The following is an 18,648-nucleotide window of genomic DNA, read 5'->3' on the forward strand; positions in this document are numbered from 1 at the left end:
CTTCAGTCACTTAAGAAAATAGATTATTGTCAGCCGCGTCGCAGAAGACACGAAGCATACAACAACGTCTTAGGCGGCAGCCTTCTATTATTAGTCAGTAAGGCTGAGATCCGGATTCCACAAGCTGCGCTAAGGCAGTTAAAGCTTTAAGGTTATACGCTAGGCTAGGCACACTAATTACTGTGGTACTAGCACCACTACCTAGTCCTTCAACATTCAAGTTGTTACCGAGACTCGTCCAGCGATGCGTGAGTGAAGGCATTCCAAAGTACATTGTAAATCTTCCGGTCGCCTATCTTCACCACCCGGTAATATTTGCGGCCTGCCTGAACTCGACGCGCAGTTCGCCATTAATGTTGATTTTCACAGCATCCCCTCCCTGAAGCCCATCCGACACAGTACAGCGCGCACGGGATCTCGTGTCCTCTGCCGCCCACCTACTCCTACCTAGTCCAGACCATGACAGTCTTCCGATGTTGATCGAACAGCCGAGTGGAAATGTCTGCGCCATCCAGCCGCGGGCAACGCGGTGGCAGCTCCGCGAGGGGTGGTAGAGCAATCTCAGCATCCACCGGTCGTGGTCGCGGTAACGCCGCTCGCGGAACCCCAACCCCAAGTCGCGGACGAGGAAGAGGCAGCGCGAACAACGGCCCGACATCGACTGGTAGCGGTGATGGACTACTTCAACGACTGCGCACAGGAACCATCAAACGAGGTGCCGAACATGGCTCGAATACGACTTCGGGAAGAGGTGGGCTTCTACATTACTTCCACGTCAGGCCTGGGCGATTTTTGAATCTTGCTGCAACACGAGGCCTTCTGCGTTTGGAGTTTTGCTAACTGAGAAAAGGACGCGGTGCGGCCGCCACAGTGCCTACCAGTACTAGCTCGCGAGGACGCACCATTCGTGGACGTGGCCACCTTTCGCAAACGTTCAATACGGCCAAATCACAGCCCTCGACACCATCGTCTCGCCCTTCTTCTCCCGCGCCCTCAAATCACCGCGATTTCATGAATACCGCCCACGCTAAGTTCCAAGAGGTGCGTCCTCTATCAATCCACGTCTGGCTGACCGCGACATTAGTTACAGGTCTCTAACGTACAAATCCACGTCTAGCTCAAACAACTTCGAGAAAAGGAGAGGGCAAACGCAATTCGCGATGGATTCCTTGCGGACCCCGATAAAAAGACGAGTCTGGACAAAGCCATTACTCCCGTGGGGACCTGCCTTGAAATGTGTCCCGAGTTCGAAAGAGTGGAACGCATCGTCCAAAACATGGTGGACAAGGCAGAAAAGGTGGACGGTCTGATCTTATGGGGCGGTTGGACGACGGCTGACAACGGTGATGCAGGTTCACGATGATTCCACCGGCCGAGACATGCCTTCGGAGGAGCGCATGGTCAAACGATTTCGTCGCTCGGCAGCCGGATACGATGAACAACTCCCCTCCGACATAAGGACTCCTGCCACCCTTCAGAAGACCCTGGACTATCTACTTGACCGGGTGATCGGGGGAGAGGAACGGCTGGCCACCATTCACAAGTTTGTTTGGGACCGGACACGAGGGATCCGAAACGACTTTTCCATCCAACAGGTAACCAATACTGAGGATGTCAAGATTGCCGTCGACTGCTACGAACGCATAGCAAGATTCCACATTCTCTCATTGCACCAACTGTCCAACCCCGACAATCTCCTAGAGGGTGAAAATTTTGATGCACACCAAGAACGGGAGCAGCTCAACAACACTCTCCTCTCTCTGCTGTACTACTATGATGACAATAGAGACCGGGTTGATCTCCCCAATGAAGGTGAATTCAGAGCCTATTGCATCATCTTCGAGCTTCAGTCGCAGCACCCCGATCTCGAGGATCGCATTCAAGCCTGGCCCAAGACCTTGCTGGCCGACAAGAGAGTACAGACAGCCCTCAAGCTGTACATGGCCGCGGGTAACGGCCTCTTCGACCAAGGACCCCTGCGGCCCACGGAGCCCTTCGCAATAGCTCAAAGCAAAGTGGGCACGTTTTGGCAGGTTTTGTCCTCGAGAGCCGTCCCGTACATGATGGCGTGTGTTGCCGAAATTTACTTTGCTCCCATTCGATTCGCGGCCCTGGATGCCTTGTGGCGATCGTGCAAGAGCGCACCATCAGCACAACAAGCCAGATCGAGGGATTGGACTCTTGCTGAAGTGACGAACTTCCTGGGTTTTGATACCGAAGCAGAGACCAAGGACTTTTGCGCCGCCTTCGACATCTACTTTGGCACAGACGAACACGGCGAAGAGTATCTCGACGTAACGTCCAACAGTGCCCATTCTCTCGACCGTGGGTGCTCTCATATCCCCAGCGTTGTTCAAGAGCCAGTTCTGATATCTGCGTAGAATCCTCAATACCGAACCGGCAGTCCTTCTCGCACACCTACGTCGAGAAGAAACGCTATCACCGGACATTGACCGCGGTCATCAACGGCGTCCCTGTGGCCGAGGCAATACGCCAAGGTTTGGTAGAGCCAGACGATGAAGAAAGCCCAGGACTAGAACTGGACGAAGCCGTGGGAGAAGATGACCAGAGCATGTTTGTTCCTGAGACAAAGCCCACGCCTCCCACGTTGAAGCCATCGCCCTCAGGCCCTGCTCTCAACCCTGAAGCCTCGACCTTCACTCCCAAGTTTGGCGAAAGCCAAGGGTCGTCTTCCTCTGTTTTTGGCCGACCAGCTGAAAAGTCGACTTCGAGTTTCGGCCAGCCGACCAGTTTCGGTTCATCCGGCTTCGGTTCCTCTGGACTCTCGACGGGGTTTGGTTCGGCGTCAACAGCGTCAATGTTCGGAAAACCTGCTGTTGGCCAACCGCAGCCCGGGTCCTTCAGTTTTGGAGGGTTTGGTCAAACACCCAAGGAGCCGGCTTCGAATTCTCCAAATCTCGCTGCACCATCGACATCCCAAACACAGGCACCCGCACTGAGCTCCAATCCTGTCACGACGCCGACATTTACCGGCTTCAACTTTGGACACGCAGCTACTGCGTCTTCCACTGCTGCACCAGCCCCATCAGCTGTCGCATCTACGTCTTCTGCAATTCCACCGATCTTTGGTCCCCGTGCCACATTTCCGCCTTCGGGGCCTGCTGAAGGTAATGTTTCATTTTTTGGCTCTCTCAGTGACCATTGTCGGTGTCTAAGACAACCACCTAGATTGTTCAGATCGGTTAATGGATGTCTTGCTAATCAAAGTTGTTGTAAACAGAGCCCAAAACAAAAACCCCTGCAGCAACAACACCGGTCAAATTCACCGATCTAACACCGCAGACAATGCAGACCCCTTCAATAAGTGAGCCCAAAGTCCAGACCTTAGACAACCAACCAAAGATCGGTACCAGTCCTGCGCCGATCTTTTCGTTCCAGCCTCAAGTTTCACAAGACAACTCAAAGCCTCCTGCCATGGCGACGACAACGCAGTCGACACCATCAGTCCTCCCTTCAACTGCGCCGAGCGCTTTTAAGTCGACAACACCTTCAGCCACCACTCCAACTACTCCTTTCTTCGTTAATAAGCCTCCATCGACGTCGGAAGCACAAAAGCCTTCTTCTGGCGCATTCAAGTTCCCATCAGTGCAAGCATCCTCGATCAAGGCTCCTGAGCAGGCTCAACCCGACACCATCCCGGCCGAGACTGCAAAGGCAGCAGCAAAACCATTCACTCAGCCAACGTCATCTACCGCATCACCTCAAGTAAGCACGACTCCGCCGCATTCTCCGACGCCGCTTCCGGCGGAGGCGAGCGTCAGCGAGGTGGATCGAGACCAACTGGTAACCAACCTTGCCAAGGTGGCACTGCTTCGCAAAAACGGAATGATGCAGCACTACATCGAGTACGCTCTCCCCGACCTACTTCGGACGGCTCTAAATCAGCATCGGTTGGAAGTCCATGACACCGCCGTTGGTAAGTACTACGGTCATCACTCTTGTAAAGAATATGCTTTGGTTAACACTCGCTCTAGCTTCGATACGTTCACGGATTCTCGCCCGAAAATTCGGCTACATCTGGCGGACACGGGCATGGAGGAATAGCTTGAATCGCAAAGCCAAGAACCGACGGCAACTGTTTGCGCAGACAATAAGAGCGGAAGAAGAGAGGAAGAAGAGAAATGAAGAAGAGTTGGAGGAAATTCTTCGGGCCACTCAAGAAACAAAGAGATTACAGCAGGAAGTGGAACAAGCCGCCGAGACGCGAAGGGCTAAATTCAGCGTTCGAGCGGACAACAATCCCGGTAAAGTGGCTGGGCAGAAGCGAAAGAGCTTCTCAGGCCAAGAGCAACCCCAGCCAAATCTGGCAAGTCCAAGAAATGGAACAGCAAGCGGAACGCCTGTTAACAAGGGCCACAAGAGATCAAGGACCTTGGGCACTTTCTCAGAGCCAAGCAACAGAACTCTCAGACACACGCTGCCACCTGGAGTCAGCTTTCGAGCATCCCGGTCCAAACCTCCACCACATGTTTCGATATTCTCGCCCAGGTCGACATTTGGTCGGTCAGTCAGCGGGGACCAAAACTTGCGAGAGTCCATGTCTGGCCAGAAGGTCGATACTACTCACACCGACTACTTCAAACTCAAGGCTATGGGCATCGACCCTGAAACACCCATCATACCGGACACTGAAGCCACATTGGCTCTGCGCAAGCGACGTGAAGAAGAAGAAAGAAAGGCCGCGCTTGCTCGGGCAAGTAGACGTACCACCCGCCTGTCATCGTCGTCATTGCAGGGTTCTCCTTCTGCAGGAACGGCATCTCCCTCTGCGTTCAATCCTCCTGTGGCATCGCCGGCTGCTCCGACTCGCGCACCAACGGCACAGCAACAGCAACAAGTGAATCATGCTACTCCCTCTCCCGTAGTCGAAGATGACTTCCTCAAACAAATCCGTGAAGCTCGAGAGGCACTGGCCGAACAGGCTCAATGGTTCAAGGAGCAGACAGTCACGCTAGAAAGGGAAATGGAGCAAGAAGAACAAGAGTTCCGAAAGAGCAGCCATAGCAGCAGCCGTCATGCATTTGAAAGCAGTGTTTTGAGTATTCCTCCTGCCACAACCAGCGTCGGTAAGGGTGGCGCACTTTCCAGGGCCCAAACCGGGTACGAGTATCGACCTTCGGAGACGAAGCCCGGAGTCAGTCTGTCCCGCACCGAACAACGCATTCGCATGACCGGAGCCCATGGGCTGGCCACTAGCGCTTTGGGACCGAAACCCCGGACTACCAGTAGTTCGGGCTACATCCCCGTTGCCATGTCGAAGAGAAGTGCAATGACGTACAAGAGGGGAGCAGAAAGAGCTGGCCAGGATCCATCTCTCCGATCGTACAGAGATCTTTCTACTCCTGGTATGTCCCAAAACAGACATGGGAGGAAACGCTCTCATGATGATGTGGATGCCGACACCGAGATCATTGATCCCAGCCTGGCTGAGGAAAGACGACAAAATCATCGAGGTGGGTTTGTCGCCAGCGAGGTCGACGAAGCGAGCTTGCGCCATGCAGCTAAGCGGCCTCGCGGTGCCGACGACGGTGCTGAGCCGCTCAATGCCGGAGGTCATCCGTCTCAAGGATATGGACGACGCAATGAAACTCTGCAGAGTGATCGAAGCCGGCAGAATCCCTACGATCTTCTGCAGGAAGGACACGATGAAGACGAAGACGAAGACCAGGGCTCAGAGGAAGACGAAGATGGACTCTCTACCCAGGGTCAATACCGTCCTGGCCGTGACCAAGCGCTGCAGTCTTCGTCCTATCCATACCCCGGTCGCAACAACGACAAACATACCGCCAGGGAAGAAGTCGAAGAAGAAGCATCTGAAGCAGAAGAAGATGTCGAAGAAGCGGAAATCGAATATGAAGAGGAGTACGAGTACGAGTACGATGAGCAGGAAGTCGAGGAAGAAGATGACGAGGACGACGAGCTGCTAGAGGAGGACGAGGATACCGACAACGGTGGCGGTCATCATCACCATCTTCAACATCAGCATCAGCATCAACGCATCTATGCTCATCAGGGTTACAGCAATGCCAGTACCAGCGGAGAGGGAGACGGCGAACTGTACGAGGATGAAGAAGATGAAGAAGACGAAGATGGTGATGGTGATGCCGGCAGCACTACCGACTCTACTACACCACTTACGAATCCCGCGCAGGGCTTCAGTCGAGCCACGACAAGCAGTGCTGGGCCAGGAGGGAGTGCGGACGATGCTGTCGTCCTGAGTGATTCCGACTGAATTGTTAACAGACAAAGACACGGAGAGACACCACCACCACTGGGTTCAAATACCTAGGAGTGTGTGTCCATCTATGGTATGGTTTGTTGGACCTCGACTACCTAGGCACTGGCAGTGTACGGGTCTCACGAGGTAGTCAAGGTACCTACCTAGTCTTGGTACCTACCTACCTAGGTACCTACCTAGGTTGATAGTGGTCACTGGCTACTTATGTACAGCTTCTCCCCACTCTAGTCGATTAGTCTGACTGCCTAGGTACTTACTCACGGCGGGATTGGGATTGGAACTTACAATGCCTCCATCCCGGCCAATTCGAACTCGGGATAATCAATGGAAAAAAGGCTTGCTCTCTCTCTCTCTCTCTCTCTCTCTCTCTCTCTCTCTGCCCCACACCTGCCTGCCTGCCTGCCTGCCTGCCCACAAAACTAAGTGTGTAAATAGGTAGATGTTCTTGTCTTTCCGAGTTGAGCACCCGGGTTAGGCGTTGCAGCAATATTCATCCCCGACCTACGCGTTCCACTCTTTTCCCTTCTCTCCCGGCCAAAACAATATCAAAAACATTGACTCCAGCATCTGTGTGGTGCAACCTCTTTAAATACAGACCTGTAGATACAGTACCAACTATACCTTAGCCCTGTCCAGGTATTGAGCTGCCCGGGCGCTTTTGTGGAGACGGGCATGCTCGTGAAGGGGGCACCTCGCAACACTGCCCTCGAATATTCGGATATTTATTAACTTAGTATGGTACGCTATGGCATCGGTCACCTACTGATAATGCAAGAACACAGTCTACTGCGTGGAGCTGTCAAAAACATTATGCTAGGGTCAGGAAGAAGAGCAAAACGTCTTGATGAATGGGTTATAATTCTCCGTTCTCTGAAAGTTGCCGCACTGGCAGGCAAAGAAAGTATCAATCTAGCTACTCTTTTGGCTGACAAGCAACTCTTCTCCTTCGCATCCACCACAATCAACCCGCCACAATATAAAAGCCCCAGCCGGAGAATTGATGCGATTCTCAAGCAAACCAACTTGTCATTCCATTTTTGCTTCTCCAAAGTCCCCTTTTGGGTGAACCGGTCTTAATCTTATAACAATACTGTTTTTTGGGGGGGTCGAATCATGCTGTTTGCAAAGTGCTGTAATACCGGGGAAATCAACCGCATCCGCAAACGCCCCATGAAGCCCAAAGCCATTGTCCAGATACTGTCCAGACTGTTGGTACACTCCATGACACCTCGTCAAAGAAACAATCCCATGTTGTTTCGCAAAAGCCATCAGTGTCAAGGTCTGATTCCAGGACAAAAGCGAGGGTGATTCGAGTATGTGCGCATGACCAGTTAAATAAATCCTCCTTTCAATCAAAGTCGCCCGGTTCACACAAGGAAGCCCCAAAAAGCCAAACAGGAAGGACATAATGCTCAAGAATCACAAATGGAAGTTGTGCCAACCTCCAACCCACTCATGATCGTCCTCATCGGCCGATGAGTCAATCACCCGGGCTTGACGCCAATCCTGGTTCAGATACGCAGGACGAGCTCTGTTTCGACTATCCCGCCGTAGAGGCGTATGCTGTTCCATGCCATTCATGTTCGGCCTCTTTCGCGACCCCGTGGTGAAGGCACGTTTTTTGGCACTGAATGGTGGGTGCTCCACCTCCGTTTGGGGGTTGCGTCGCCGGTTGCCTAGAGCAGCCCACTTGTCTACTGCCGCGTGTTTTGAAGATGATTGGCGGGGAGTCCGAACGCGCCAGCCGAAGGGGTCGTTCTCGTTTGAACACTGACCAGGCTTGACAGACACCACTGGCTTCGGTGTACGGCTGCGACGAGCATTGCTGGACGATCTACTCTTGGACTCGGTAAGAACACCAGGAGGAACCGGGAGAGGCTTGCTGCTGTCTTGACTCCACGTGCGGAAATCGCGGTTTCGACGCTGCTCCATAGCTGCCTCACGCTCCGATTCTTCCTCATCCTCCTCGAACATGTCGCTCCAGCTCTTGGCCACGACGTCATTCTTCTTGCCAAATACCGAAGACATGGTTGGAATGGGGCGGGACGCACGGGAGGGCAGAGAGTGAGGAATCGGCATGGGATCCGCTTGAGGTGGGTTGCGGACACTTGGACGCTTGATGGCCATGGACTTATAGGAGCCGTATGCCGAGTCGAGGACCGAAGATAGCGAAGGAGTGTTGTAGTGGCCAGAGTACCAGGACTCACCGAGCTTCAGGCTCTTGTCGGAATCAAACAAATCCTCGTCATACATGTCGGGAATCGACGCCAGTTGCTGCTGCTTTCGTTGCGGGCTCGAGTGCAGAGCCTTAGCCCAGGGGAACGACTCGCCATCCATATGAGGACTTTGGATGGAGGGGGTCCGAAGAGGCTCACGGTTGGCGCTGGCCCTCACCACGTCACGTTCATCAGTACAGAAATCGTCTAGTGACTCGTCGTCTGTGGTGAAAGAGACAGCTCGAAGGATAGCTTGCTTCAGCGCCCCCAGGTCACGTTTGGCGGGGTCCAAGGCCATGGCAATTGACAAAATCTCGAACGTGTCTTGCGACATGTTGGGGAAGATGTCGAACAAGGACTGACGGTCTCGACGGTAGTCCGCGAAGAGGACGTCCGATTCCGTGGGGGTAACAAAGGGGTTTTTGGCGAACAAGACATTGAGCAAGCAAATTCCGATAGACCAGATGTCAGCCTTTGCCGGCGAGTAGCCGTTGCCAGCAGGGTCGTACTGTTCTGGGGCCATGTACCGATCACTCCCGACGCAAGACTCATAGGACCACAGACTGCGAGTAGCCAATCCGAAATCACCAAGCTTTACAGAGCCATCATGGGTCAGGAAGATGTTCTCTGGTTTGATGTCACGGTGGAAGAGGCCATTGGAATGCATGTGGTGGACGGCGCTAATCAGCTGTAACATGAATCGCCGAACATGCTCGGTCTGGAGGGGTCCACGACCGAGACGGATGGCCTCGTAGAGATCACCTTGAGAGCAGTATTCAAGGACCAGATAGGTATGAGACTCTGTCTCAAAGTGGTGGACGAGATTGACAAGGTGATCATGGTGCTTGAGGATGGCGTGACAAGCAAGCTCTTCGCCACCTTCGTCAGCAGTGGAGCTATGGGCCGAATTGCCCGCAACAGACGGCTTGGTCAAGCATTTAATGGCCACCTCCTCTCCGGTTCGAGTGTCCTCGGCCAAGAAAACCATTCCAAACGAGCCATGGTTTAGAGGAGCAATTGTTTTGAAGCGGCCGTCGAGTAGCTCGCCCTTGCGGAAACCATCCTTCATACACTCCACGGTCGGCATGTTGACGGTTCCGAGGGTTCCCAACAGACAAAAGGTCTAGGGCAGTGGACAGTCCCTCCTCCAAGTTGCAGTGGCAAGCCCCTGTTTCCCCCGATAGAGACGAGAGATGTCGTGACGAGGAATTCTGTACAAGCGTATAGACAGGAGAGAGGATAGCGTCGAGCGTGGGTGAGCGGGCGTGCTCAGAGCGGGAAGACAACTTTGAAAGCAGAAACCGAGACACCAAGCATATATCCACCGTATAACGTCAAATCTTCAACCACCCGTATCATGTGCGAGAACCCAAAGTGGGAACAAAAACCGCGAAACTCCTAGTCGTCGTGTGGTGCCAGAGGTTCATAGAGAGGTATAGGTCGTTAAACGTAAAACAAAGGAAAGCTGATCGATGACGCAGAGCCTGAAGGCCCGTTGTGCAGTCGAACAAGCGATAGGGGGCGTAAAGAGCGTCGAGTTATTGTGTCATGATCATAAATGGGACTGGACTGGTTCCTGGCAGGGGTATAGGATAGCGAGAAAGAGAGGGTTGAGGATAGTAGTTGTTGAAGAGATATTGTCTGAAGTAAGGAGACTCGTCGAGTAGGTGGAGCTGATGTGAGGAGTGTGTAGGTGTGTCAGAGAGGACGAAGCTGTCTATCAGCAGGCAGCCACAGGAGTTGCCACCAAGGCTGCCGCCGGAAATCGACAAGAAAGAGATCGGATCAGATCAGTTGACTTGTTATGATAGAACCGCCCAGTCTCCTTTGTGATGGACCACTGCGGACCTTCTCCTTTGTTGTCGGTTGACTATGGTAGTTGGAGCTTGGAAGGTGTTGGTTGGTCCAATAATGACACCACCACAACAAAGGTTCGGTAATCAGGCCAAGACTCGACAGAGGAACAGCGGGACTCGAAGAGGGAAACCAGATGTCCGAAATGTCTTGGAACACCGACAGTCCAAACACAGCTCAAAGGTATAGGAGAATTATAGGTACAACTGTGATCTTTCTTGCCTGCGTCGAATGGTTGTATATGCGTTCGAGAGGTGGGGAGAGAGCAGCGGGGTGAGCTGAGGTGTCGCCCGGTGACAGCTGAGGAATGCTGGGAAAGAGCGGTCGTCGAGACGGAGAGTGTGAAGGAGAGACACGGCCAGGTGTGGGTTGAGATGGTGAAGAAGTGAAGACTTGTCGAGACCTTATCTTTATCACATTGCAGAGAGATCGAGGATGTCGGTGAGAGAACGGGGGGCAGCTGGTAGCAAGAGGAAGAGAGTGGTAAACATAAGGGAAGAGAGATGGGGTGGCCCGGGTGTGGTGAGTCGACAGAAGATGCCAGCAGCGGAGGAGGCGGTGTCGGTATCTGCCACCGTAATAACGCACTGCAGCTCAGGCTCAGACGGTTGTCGCTACGATGGGTCCCGTGGGTGCCATTAGCAGCTTAGCACCAGCAGCGCAATAGGTCCCTGGCAGAAGTGGGCTGCTAGTCATTGAGCCAGTAAGTCTGGGGGACGTGCCTAGGCCTGGGAGACAACCTGGACCCGAGAGAAGCGAAGGGCTGAACATTGGGCGGTGGGTAGGTAAGGTAGTCGCCAGCAGCTACGGTGGCTGCTGCTCCGCTGCAGTGCCTAAACAAAGCCCTAAACCCGAGGACCGAGCGTCGAGCGTCAAGCGGTAGAAGGTGGTGTAGCAGCTGGCGGCCAATAAATCGCGCAGGAGCGTTGGAAGACTAATGGCTTTCGAGTTGGCCGGCAGGCCCCATAGCCAGTAGCATGGAACACAGCGGGGCAGAACGGTTTCTGGTGCCTGCGGCTATACCAAGTAGGATGCAGCCTAGTCGGGCATTATTCTGCCTGCTCTATGCCGTCCTGGGGCTAGAACATCCTGCTCCCGCTGCACTCGCCCAATTTCCAGCTTGCCCCGTGACCAGATCTGCCAGTTGCCCGCTATCGTGCGTGCTGGATTCTACGCATGGCTACTTCACTGCCGCGCAACCCCTGGCCAGATGGCGTTATCGTGTAACAAACAAGGCTCAGACACGGCCTCGAGGGCCTCATCTTCTTCATCATACAACGCCTCAGAGGATGAGGATGAGGACAGGCCAAGGCCCAGGAGGCCGGATTCAGATGAGTTGCGGATCAAACAGCCAAGGTTTATCGACATCCATACACTGCTGTTGACAACAATGGCCGCCAAGATGAAGTCGCCCGTCTACCTCAATAATCACAGTCATCCTTCCGCTTTGGGCATTGCGCTTTGTCCTCTCCGTGTCCTCGAGCCAATAGTCACGCCACAACCATCACGAGCTCTCTGAGTAACGCCGAATCAGATTGATCCGCAAACCCGGGCTTTTTGAACGGTAGATAAGGATGGGAGTCATATAGAGGAACCACAAAGAGGTGATCCCCTGGAGCGCTATTACGCACCCGACAAAAGAACAATCAGCAGCCAGAAGGCTACCAGGATGGCTACTCTCGAGAATCTCACACTCCGTAAGGACAAAGAGCAACTGGAATGCTTCGGCCATCAGGCGTTGGCAAGCTGCCGTATCAGGCATGCCATTCCTCCAGTAGGTCCATTCCTTTGCGACGGGGTTGTCCAACAGTCAGCAACGGCACTTTCGGCTTCAAGGAGGTCTCCTGAGCTCCTTGTTCCCTAGGACTGACTCTACAATGTACAACAATATCATTGTTCGATGGAACCAGTATGATTGGACGTTTGACGGCCTTATTGCTCCCCTACTCCTGAGTCGTTGGGACACTGCGCTACCTGATAGTTGGTTTGGTATACCCCGCAAAACTTGGCTTACAATCAGTCATTCACCACAGTGCCGGCGGAGGTTCCCGTAAGCTCGATGGCTACAGTTGTGGCAGATTCGAGGTAATAATCAGGACCGAGAGCTCAACCGAGTAGTTGGACAATATGAGATCTGTTTACTCACAATCTTGTCAGGCTGAAACGTGCTGTTCGAGCCTGAGCAACAGCAACGGGAGAGTCTGTGCTGGTCATGTGACCCGTCACTGTCTCACGTATCAGGGGCTCTCGATGCAGGGTGAGAGACGACGGGACAGATTTTCCGGAGATTCCCTCAATCCTGGAGCCCATGGAGTCTTGATTTCTATCAGATTCCATCAGTTTCTACATCTACACACCCTCTCACACACTGTAGGTAGTCTTCAATAGTACTTGGCTTGCCCTCTCTGCCAATAGAACAACTCTCGGTGACCAACAGAACGCGTGGCAGTCTTCAACTTGAAGGAGTCGAGGCAGCCGGTGTCCTGTCAATCAAGCCATGACATGTTTGTCGTGATCAGCAGTCATCGTCCAAGCGACATTAACACTGGGAGCTGATGGGGCACATTGCGGCCTTGTTTGTATGCCGGCGACTAGGAGACCACTGCACGCCAACTGCAGTTTATGTTCGCTCGCCGTGATAAGCCGGGCTCTGTCGGGACAGCCACGTGAAAGAGGACCAACTGATTGGCAGTTGTCTGTCGACAGTCGAACAGATCATCTCGGATAATTTCGAGATGCAGAGGCACAGACACTGGCGGTTTTGAATGCCATTCGAGATGAGCGGCTGTGGTTTCAGCTGTAGGCCCCCATGCTTCGGGGTTGTACTTACCTAGGTACCTACGGTGTATACAGCGTAACATTGTACATTACTTGACCCGTCGTCCTTTCTAGCAGGCATTCCAAGCCAAACAAAATGCATGGTCCTCTCGCCGCATACGGAAATGAGCGAAACATTCAAAATTCGCTTCCTACAGATGGCATGTTTATCACGTCGAGGCGGTCACTGACCCTGGCCCCTTCACCCCAGTGTCGGTCAATAACAATGGACACACTGCAATCCCAATCTCGGGTGTGCATATTACTGAGGGACCGGCGCCATCTATCCGGTCAAGAAGCGGTCGAATGCAGCCTCTGAGTTCATACATTGTACGGACTTGTTAGTCCCAAACGCTTGCTCTACAACTGTACATAAGCGCCATCGTCTTGTCCCTGCTGCGGTGTTTCTTATAGTTGTACTGCACCTGAATGGGGGGTCCGGCTGAGGCTCATGGACTATGAACTCCAGAGTGGAACTCCCCAAGCCATTTCTTCATTGACCGCCGCTTATACTATACGGGCCAGCCACAGCTCAGGATTCTGCCCTTTCGTTGGGAAGCAGCTTCTCTTCCCTGACGGTAGGCTTACTGGTAAGGATCCAGCCTGGAAGTGATACCACTCTATCACTACAACTTGCAGTTGTAGTAATGGTGCAGATTATAGCCCCAGCTTGAAGCACTGGTGGTTCGGGCGCCAAAACGGGCCGTTGCATCGCTTGGTCCCAGTATGCTCCCCACCAACATCCACTCGAGTCTTGCGTCGACTTCAGGACTTTTTGGATACTCCCCAGCTTCATGCCTGCAGAACCTTACCTACAGGCGCTACCTGACCATTGTTCTGCCCTTTGTTTAACCCTGAACGAGCCATCAACAGCGCCTACCGCGGGGCTACGAGTCGCATTGGAAGCCCTCCATCTAGATACGCGGATTGAATTTTTGGTTGTCCGTGTTTCTCCTCTCACCGAGATCTGTTTGAATGCTGGAGAGATCCAGCGCCGAGATGACAGTCTTGCCGATGTTGCACCATCATCGAGTTCCTGGCCGATGCCAGCACCACTACTGCTGCTGCTGCTGCTGCTCACCCGACTACTCCTAAATGCTACTAGTAACCTGACCTACAGATCCCGGATCTCAAACGACACCATCCACAGCCCATTCCCACCCTCCATCATCTCGAAGGAAATTTTCCTTGCCCATCCCCAGATTGGCGGTGTATATACCGACATTTCAAACGGCGAAATTTCCTTCCAATCTTGTTCATTCTGACGGACACGTCGGGCCTCGAAGGGACTCGAGCCGGCGAGTGAAAGAAAATAAAAATCTATTCCCCAACAATTTTTTCGCTTGCGGAGTATTTGTCTTCGCCTCGCGACCTCGCTCGCTCGGAGTCGCCAACGTGCCCATGATGGCCTGGTGCGTTTTGTTCTAAGCGACAACTCATTCGAAGCTGTACAAGGATTCGGCGTTTCTTGGACTGCGATAGTTCGACCGTCAAGTTGGTCAGAAACATCTTTTCAATTATAACGCAGCCAAAAGGTATTAGGTTCCAGAGCCATCGCGGGAAATGTCCAAGTCTGATTGGAATGGCTGTTCATCTTGCCTCTTCAGACTGTCTTTGCACTTTTCGATTTCTGCGCATCGAGCCTCATACGAGTCCTGCGACAGCGTTGGGGTTTTGTTCCAATCACTGCGTCACAGTCGGATACCCTCAGTTCCCAGTCCTCCTTTCTCGCTGCGCGCTCACCTCGACTCTCTCACGAGGCGTCAACGAGGAGGTGTCGATGGCGGGCATGCCATGCCGTGCTCAGAATCTCCTGATGCCAATTCCGCCGCTTGTCTGGCCAACATGCCCATACATCAGCCCGGATATTATCTATATCCATCCTCCTTTCAGCCAGTGTGGGATCTTACATCGCGTTATATCTGATATGGTAAGATGGTCGCTCTGCTTCTCGTACAATTCAATCACGACCAGGAGGGCGTACCATACATGCTGCTCTGTCCTTCTGCTCTACTAGTACTAAGTACACTCAATGCATTGCCATCGCTGACATGGACGAAGAGTACCTACTTCTTCTTCTTCTCTCTCTCTATACATATATAGGCAGCTCCTTTCAGGTTCCCTCCAGTCTTGTTTCCCGTCCTCCAAATCCTCCGTCCTCTGTCCCTTCCTAATCCATATCACGAGTCGCCAGCGTCCTTTTCTCCTCCAGCGGATTCCATTCGTTTTCCACGCGATGGCCGCCTCTTTTTGCTCTTGACGCACCATCAACTGGTCAAACGTGTCAACCTCTCTTGTCTTTGATCGGCTCGATCTTGTGCGGATTCCTATCTGCTTGGTTTGAACTACTGACTGGTGCAATTATTGCCTGCGGAACAAACTATTACTAACACTTCCAACTGTCTTTATTTCTTACCTGCCGTCGCTTGGGCGTGACACGTACAGTACAGTCTACGATACCAGATCCAGCACTTTTGGGCGTACGTTCCCATTCGAGCGTACTGGGAAAATGTATCAGATGCGGGCATCGTGAGTGCTCCGTGCTCTAAGACCTCTTGTACAAATATATGCAACGTTCTAGTTGTAGCTTTATTTTTCTTGTGGTCTCAGATATCTTTCCTTTCTCCTCCCTTTTAGGGACCCAGCACTGGACATTTCAGTCTCTTTCCTTTTCAGGTTCCCAGGAGTAGGCAAGAAACGCAATTCCGGAAAGGATCTCAAATTAAGAGCGCGCTTGGCTGCCTGGTCAAGCAAGGGCAATATGCATCTCGACATCCCCACCCTACAAAAAACCCACTCCAGACCGGGAATGTCGACTCGTCAGGGATCGACCTGCACATATCGCCCTGAACTCTGAAACCACGACCTGAACGATGTCCCAGCAAGCTTCCCTGAAAGTTGGGGGCAGAGGAAAAGAACGGCGAGATATGGTGCTGGCTATGATCTAGGCACCACCTTTCCCCAAAGTCTCAACTGCAGGGCATGATGATGATAGAGAGTGAGTTCGAAAGTCGTCAGATGGGGGACGACACGTCTTCGGTTCACTGCGTGGAGGTACGCCGCACCATGACATGCTGAGACAAGTGGCATGATAGCCCGCTTTCCGAGCTCCAGTTCCCTGGACCGATACCGTGTCAATACACTCGCCGGGGCCCAGTCGCTGGGTATATTCGCCGCGTTTCTTATTACGGGTTGGAAAAAATTGCTTGTTCAACAATTCTGCAGTGGGCAACCACAATCAAAGAGCACCACCAAGAGCCTCAACAAGCCACAGCGCCAGACGGACCTTCAATCCAACACGACGCTCGACTCTGGCCAGATCATCCTGAGTCACGACCGCCGCGTTGGCCTGGAGGTTGTCAGTCTCCTTCTTCAGCCGCGCCTTGAGACCCTCGTCACCGGTGACGATCATAGCCCCGATCTCCAGATCCAGGCTGTAACTCCGCTTAGTATAGTTGCTGCTGCCCACGACAGTGATGCTAGGGCCTGGTTCATCCACGAGCGAGGTAAGCTCGCTGCCGCCACTCGCCAGGCCAGGCTGAGGCTGTGGTGGAAGTGTTACCCAAAGTCCTTTGGCGTGGTACGTCATGCCGCCCGGCTCGCCGACGGTCCCTTTACGCCATTCCTTCAGCTGGATCACGTCTTCTTTGCCCGCTTTGGCGACAGTGCGCAGAAACCGGCGCGACAGTAGCGTGTATGCTGCGGGCAACATTCCACTGACGCCTTTGCTGCCATAAAAGCCGTTGGCCCAAGGGGACGCTGTGATGACTGTGCAGGCCTTTTCAAAGTCGCTTGTGCCCGGGCCTCCAGTCAAGTTCGACGTCATCGCCGGATTCTTCGAGTCTGGGGCCGCAGCGATCAACAGGTTACAGATATCCGGATCGATGTTAAAATATCCTGCGGTGAACGTCCAGTTGGATTGGTGTAGGCGTTGGTCCTCGGCTAAATTCGCCAGTAGGCGAGTGAGGGCAGGTTTCTCGGTGGAAGTGTATGTGGCGAACTCGTAGTCTAAAAACGCGATGTTCCTGGGCTCGCCCAGAAGAATATCAAACTGAGCCAGTGGGTACACAAAGGTCTTCTCCTTCGTGAAGGGCACTGGAAACATCTTCTGACGGGCCTTCTTATGAATCAAGGGCTCCAAAGTCTCCTTCGCGTACGCTTTGAACCGCTTTGTGTGCCACAGTGGATCTGGAAAGCCGTGCTCATGTGGACTAACCAGCTCGAAGGCCCCCGGACGTTGATCGGACGGGACAAGAGAATATGACAGATCGCATACCGCTTCGTGCACGGCTGCGTAGAAGTCTGTGAGTTCTTTGGATGCAAAAATGTGGTACCTATCTTGCCGATTGGTAAAGTAATCGTTCGACAAGTTGGCGCTAAATATGTGTTAGATACTCGCACAATCGAACCGAGTCGACCCAAGGAATCTGCAACATACCCAGACAGCATGATCTCGTCATCAAAGCCGTATAGCTTCATGTGCTGCAAGCCCCAGCCCTCGTTGATGCGTTTGGGCATATATTTCTTTTTCCATCCGTTTAGATTAGGTGTATGAAACATGGAAATCCTGACGCGATCGCCGAATTGCGAGATCAGCGGCGCGAGCAGAGTCGCGCATGATGGCTCAGGGTCCTCCCGAGTGCCTCTCAAGGCGTCCGTCAAGATGGAAAGCTCGAGGTCGGGGTTGTCCTCTAATGCTTCTCTTAGAGCGTCGATAAATTCATGTTCGCTCTTCCCGATATACAGCGTCGAAAGGTATATCCTTCGCCTCGCTCCCTTAATTTTAGCCTATATAGTGCCTTAGTCAGGTCACTCCCTTTTCAAACAGGCCCGTATGGATCAGAGTTCAGGTACCTTCAAGGTCTCGTAGAACGCGGTGGGAGAATCAAGGATTTCAATGTTGTCTGGATCAATCTCGAACCGGGGCGCGATATGGTCGAGTTGTGAGGTGATTCCTGCCAGGGGATGCGCCGTAGGAGCCGGTCCATTATGGGCAGCGGCGGCTGTGGACGAAGAGAATCGTCTGGGTGCTGCTGTTCGAGTCACTGGCGGAGGCAGAATTCTGGAACTTCGAGCGCAGTTTCGAAGAACCCGCAATCCCACACTCCTGGCAAACATATCAACGCCAGGCTCCCAGTGGCCCTACCTAACAAGCGACTCTCTCAGCCCCATACCGCTGATCATGAGTGCCATCTAGGTTATGGACGTACACAATACAATAAAATGCCCACTGGGAATGGCCGAGTTGGGTGATGGAAATACAATGTCGCGCTGCTTTAACCGAGACGAACTTCTCTGTTATTGCTCATGTAACAAGGTATTCCGGCGGTTGTACCTTTTAGGTACCATGCCTCTCATGTTACACTCTGGACTGGTGAGATTGCTTCCCAATCTACTCAAAAGACAGCTTGAAGATTAACACGAATGTAATTATAATCTCGGAACGCCAGTACCTAGATGCATGCCTGTTTTATTTACGTCTCTGAGAGACCATATACACAA

General features: G+C 52.9%; 4 protein-coding genes across 4 annotated transcripts; 2 read left to right on the forward strand and 2 right to left on the reverse strand.

The window, feature by feature from the left end:
- The first annotated feature begins 228 nt into the window (after window positions 1-228).
- On the forward strand, window positions 229-6,608 carry HMPREF1120_05205 (uncharacterized protein). The gene is made up of 7 exons (XM_009159370.1): window positions 229-751; window positions 851-1,041; window positions 1,118-1,297; window positions 1,353-2,325; window positions 2,382-3,128; window positions 3,242-3,937; window positions 3,996-6,608. Exons 1-7 carry the CDS (start codon window positions 499-501, stop codon window positions 6,251-6,253), a joined length of 5,298 nt encoding a protein of 1,765 aa, XP_009157618.1. The 5' UTR covers window positions 229-498; the 3' UTR covers window positions 6,254-6,608.
- A 488-nt stretch (window positions 6,609-7,096) lies between these two features.
- On the reverse strand, window positions 7,097-11,056 carry HMPREF1120_05206 (protein-serine/threonine kinase). The gene has a single exon (XM_009159371.1). It carries the CDS (start codon window positions 9,560-9,562, stop codon window positions 7,679-7,681), a length of 1,884 nt encoding a protein of 627 aa, XP_009157619.1. The 5' UTR covers window positions 9,563-11,056; the 3' UTR covers window positions 7,097-7,678.
- Window positions 11,057-13,797: 2,741 nt separating this feature from the next.
- HMPREF1120_05207 (uncharacterized protein) lies at window positions 13,798-15,407 on the forward strand. Its single transcript, XM_009159372.1, has one exon. It carries the CDS (start codon window positions 13,941-13,943, stop codon window positions 14,409-14,411), a length of 471 nt encoding a protein of 156 aa, XP_009157620.1. The 5' UTR covers window positions 13,798-13,940; the 3' UTR covers window positions 14,412-15,407.
- A 977-nt stretch (window positions 15,408-16,384) lies between these two features.
- Window positions 16,385-18,264, reverse strand: HMPREF1120_05208 (phosphatidylserine synthase; the record flags this gene model as incomplete). Its single annotated transcript, XM_009159373.1, has 3 exons — window positions 16,385-17,522; window positions 17,585-17,934; window positions 18,001-18,264. 3 exons carry the CDS (start codon window positions 18,262-18,264, stop codon window positions 16,385-16,387), a joined length of 1,752 nt encoding a protein of 583 aa, XP_009157621.1.
- Between the last annotated feature and the right edge of the window lie 384 nt (window positions 18,265-18,648).

This window comes from Exophiala dermatitidis, assembly GCF_000230625.1.
Source record: "Exophiala dermatitidis NIH/UT8656 unplaced genomic scaffold supercont1.4, whole genome shotgun sequence".
NCBI lineage: Eukaryota > Fungi > Ascomycota > Eurotiomycetes > Chaetothyriales > Herpotrichiellaceae > Exophiala > Exophiala dermatitidis.

What these genes read in the sequence shown, in the direction of transcription:
- HMPREF1120_05205 (XM_009159370.1), top strand. Translation starts at nt 499, where the DNA reads ATGTCTGCGCCATCCAGCCGCGGGCAACGCGGTGGCAGCTCCGCGAGG. An exon ending in GCCTTCGGGGCCTGCTGAAG is followed by an intron (nt 3,129 to 3,241) that starts GTAATGTTTCAT and finishes TGTTGTAAACAG; the next exon opens with AGCCCAAAACAAAAACCCCT. An exon ending in AGTCCATGACACCGCCGTTG is followed by an intron (nt 3,938 to 3,995) that starts GTAAGTACTACG and finishes CACTCGCTCTAG; the next exon opens with CTTCGATACGTTCACGGATT.
- HMPREF1120_05206 (XM_009159371.1), bottom strand. Translation starts at nt 9,562, where the DNA reads ATGCCGACCGTGGAGTGTATGAAGGATGGTTTCCGCAAGGGCGAGCTA.
- HMPREF1120_05207 (XM_009159372.1), top strand. Translation starts at nt 13,941, where the DNA reads ATGCCTGCAGAACCTTACCTACAGGCGCTACCTGACCATTGTTCTGCC.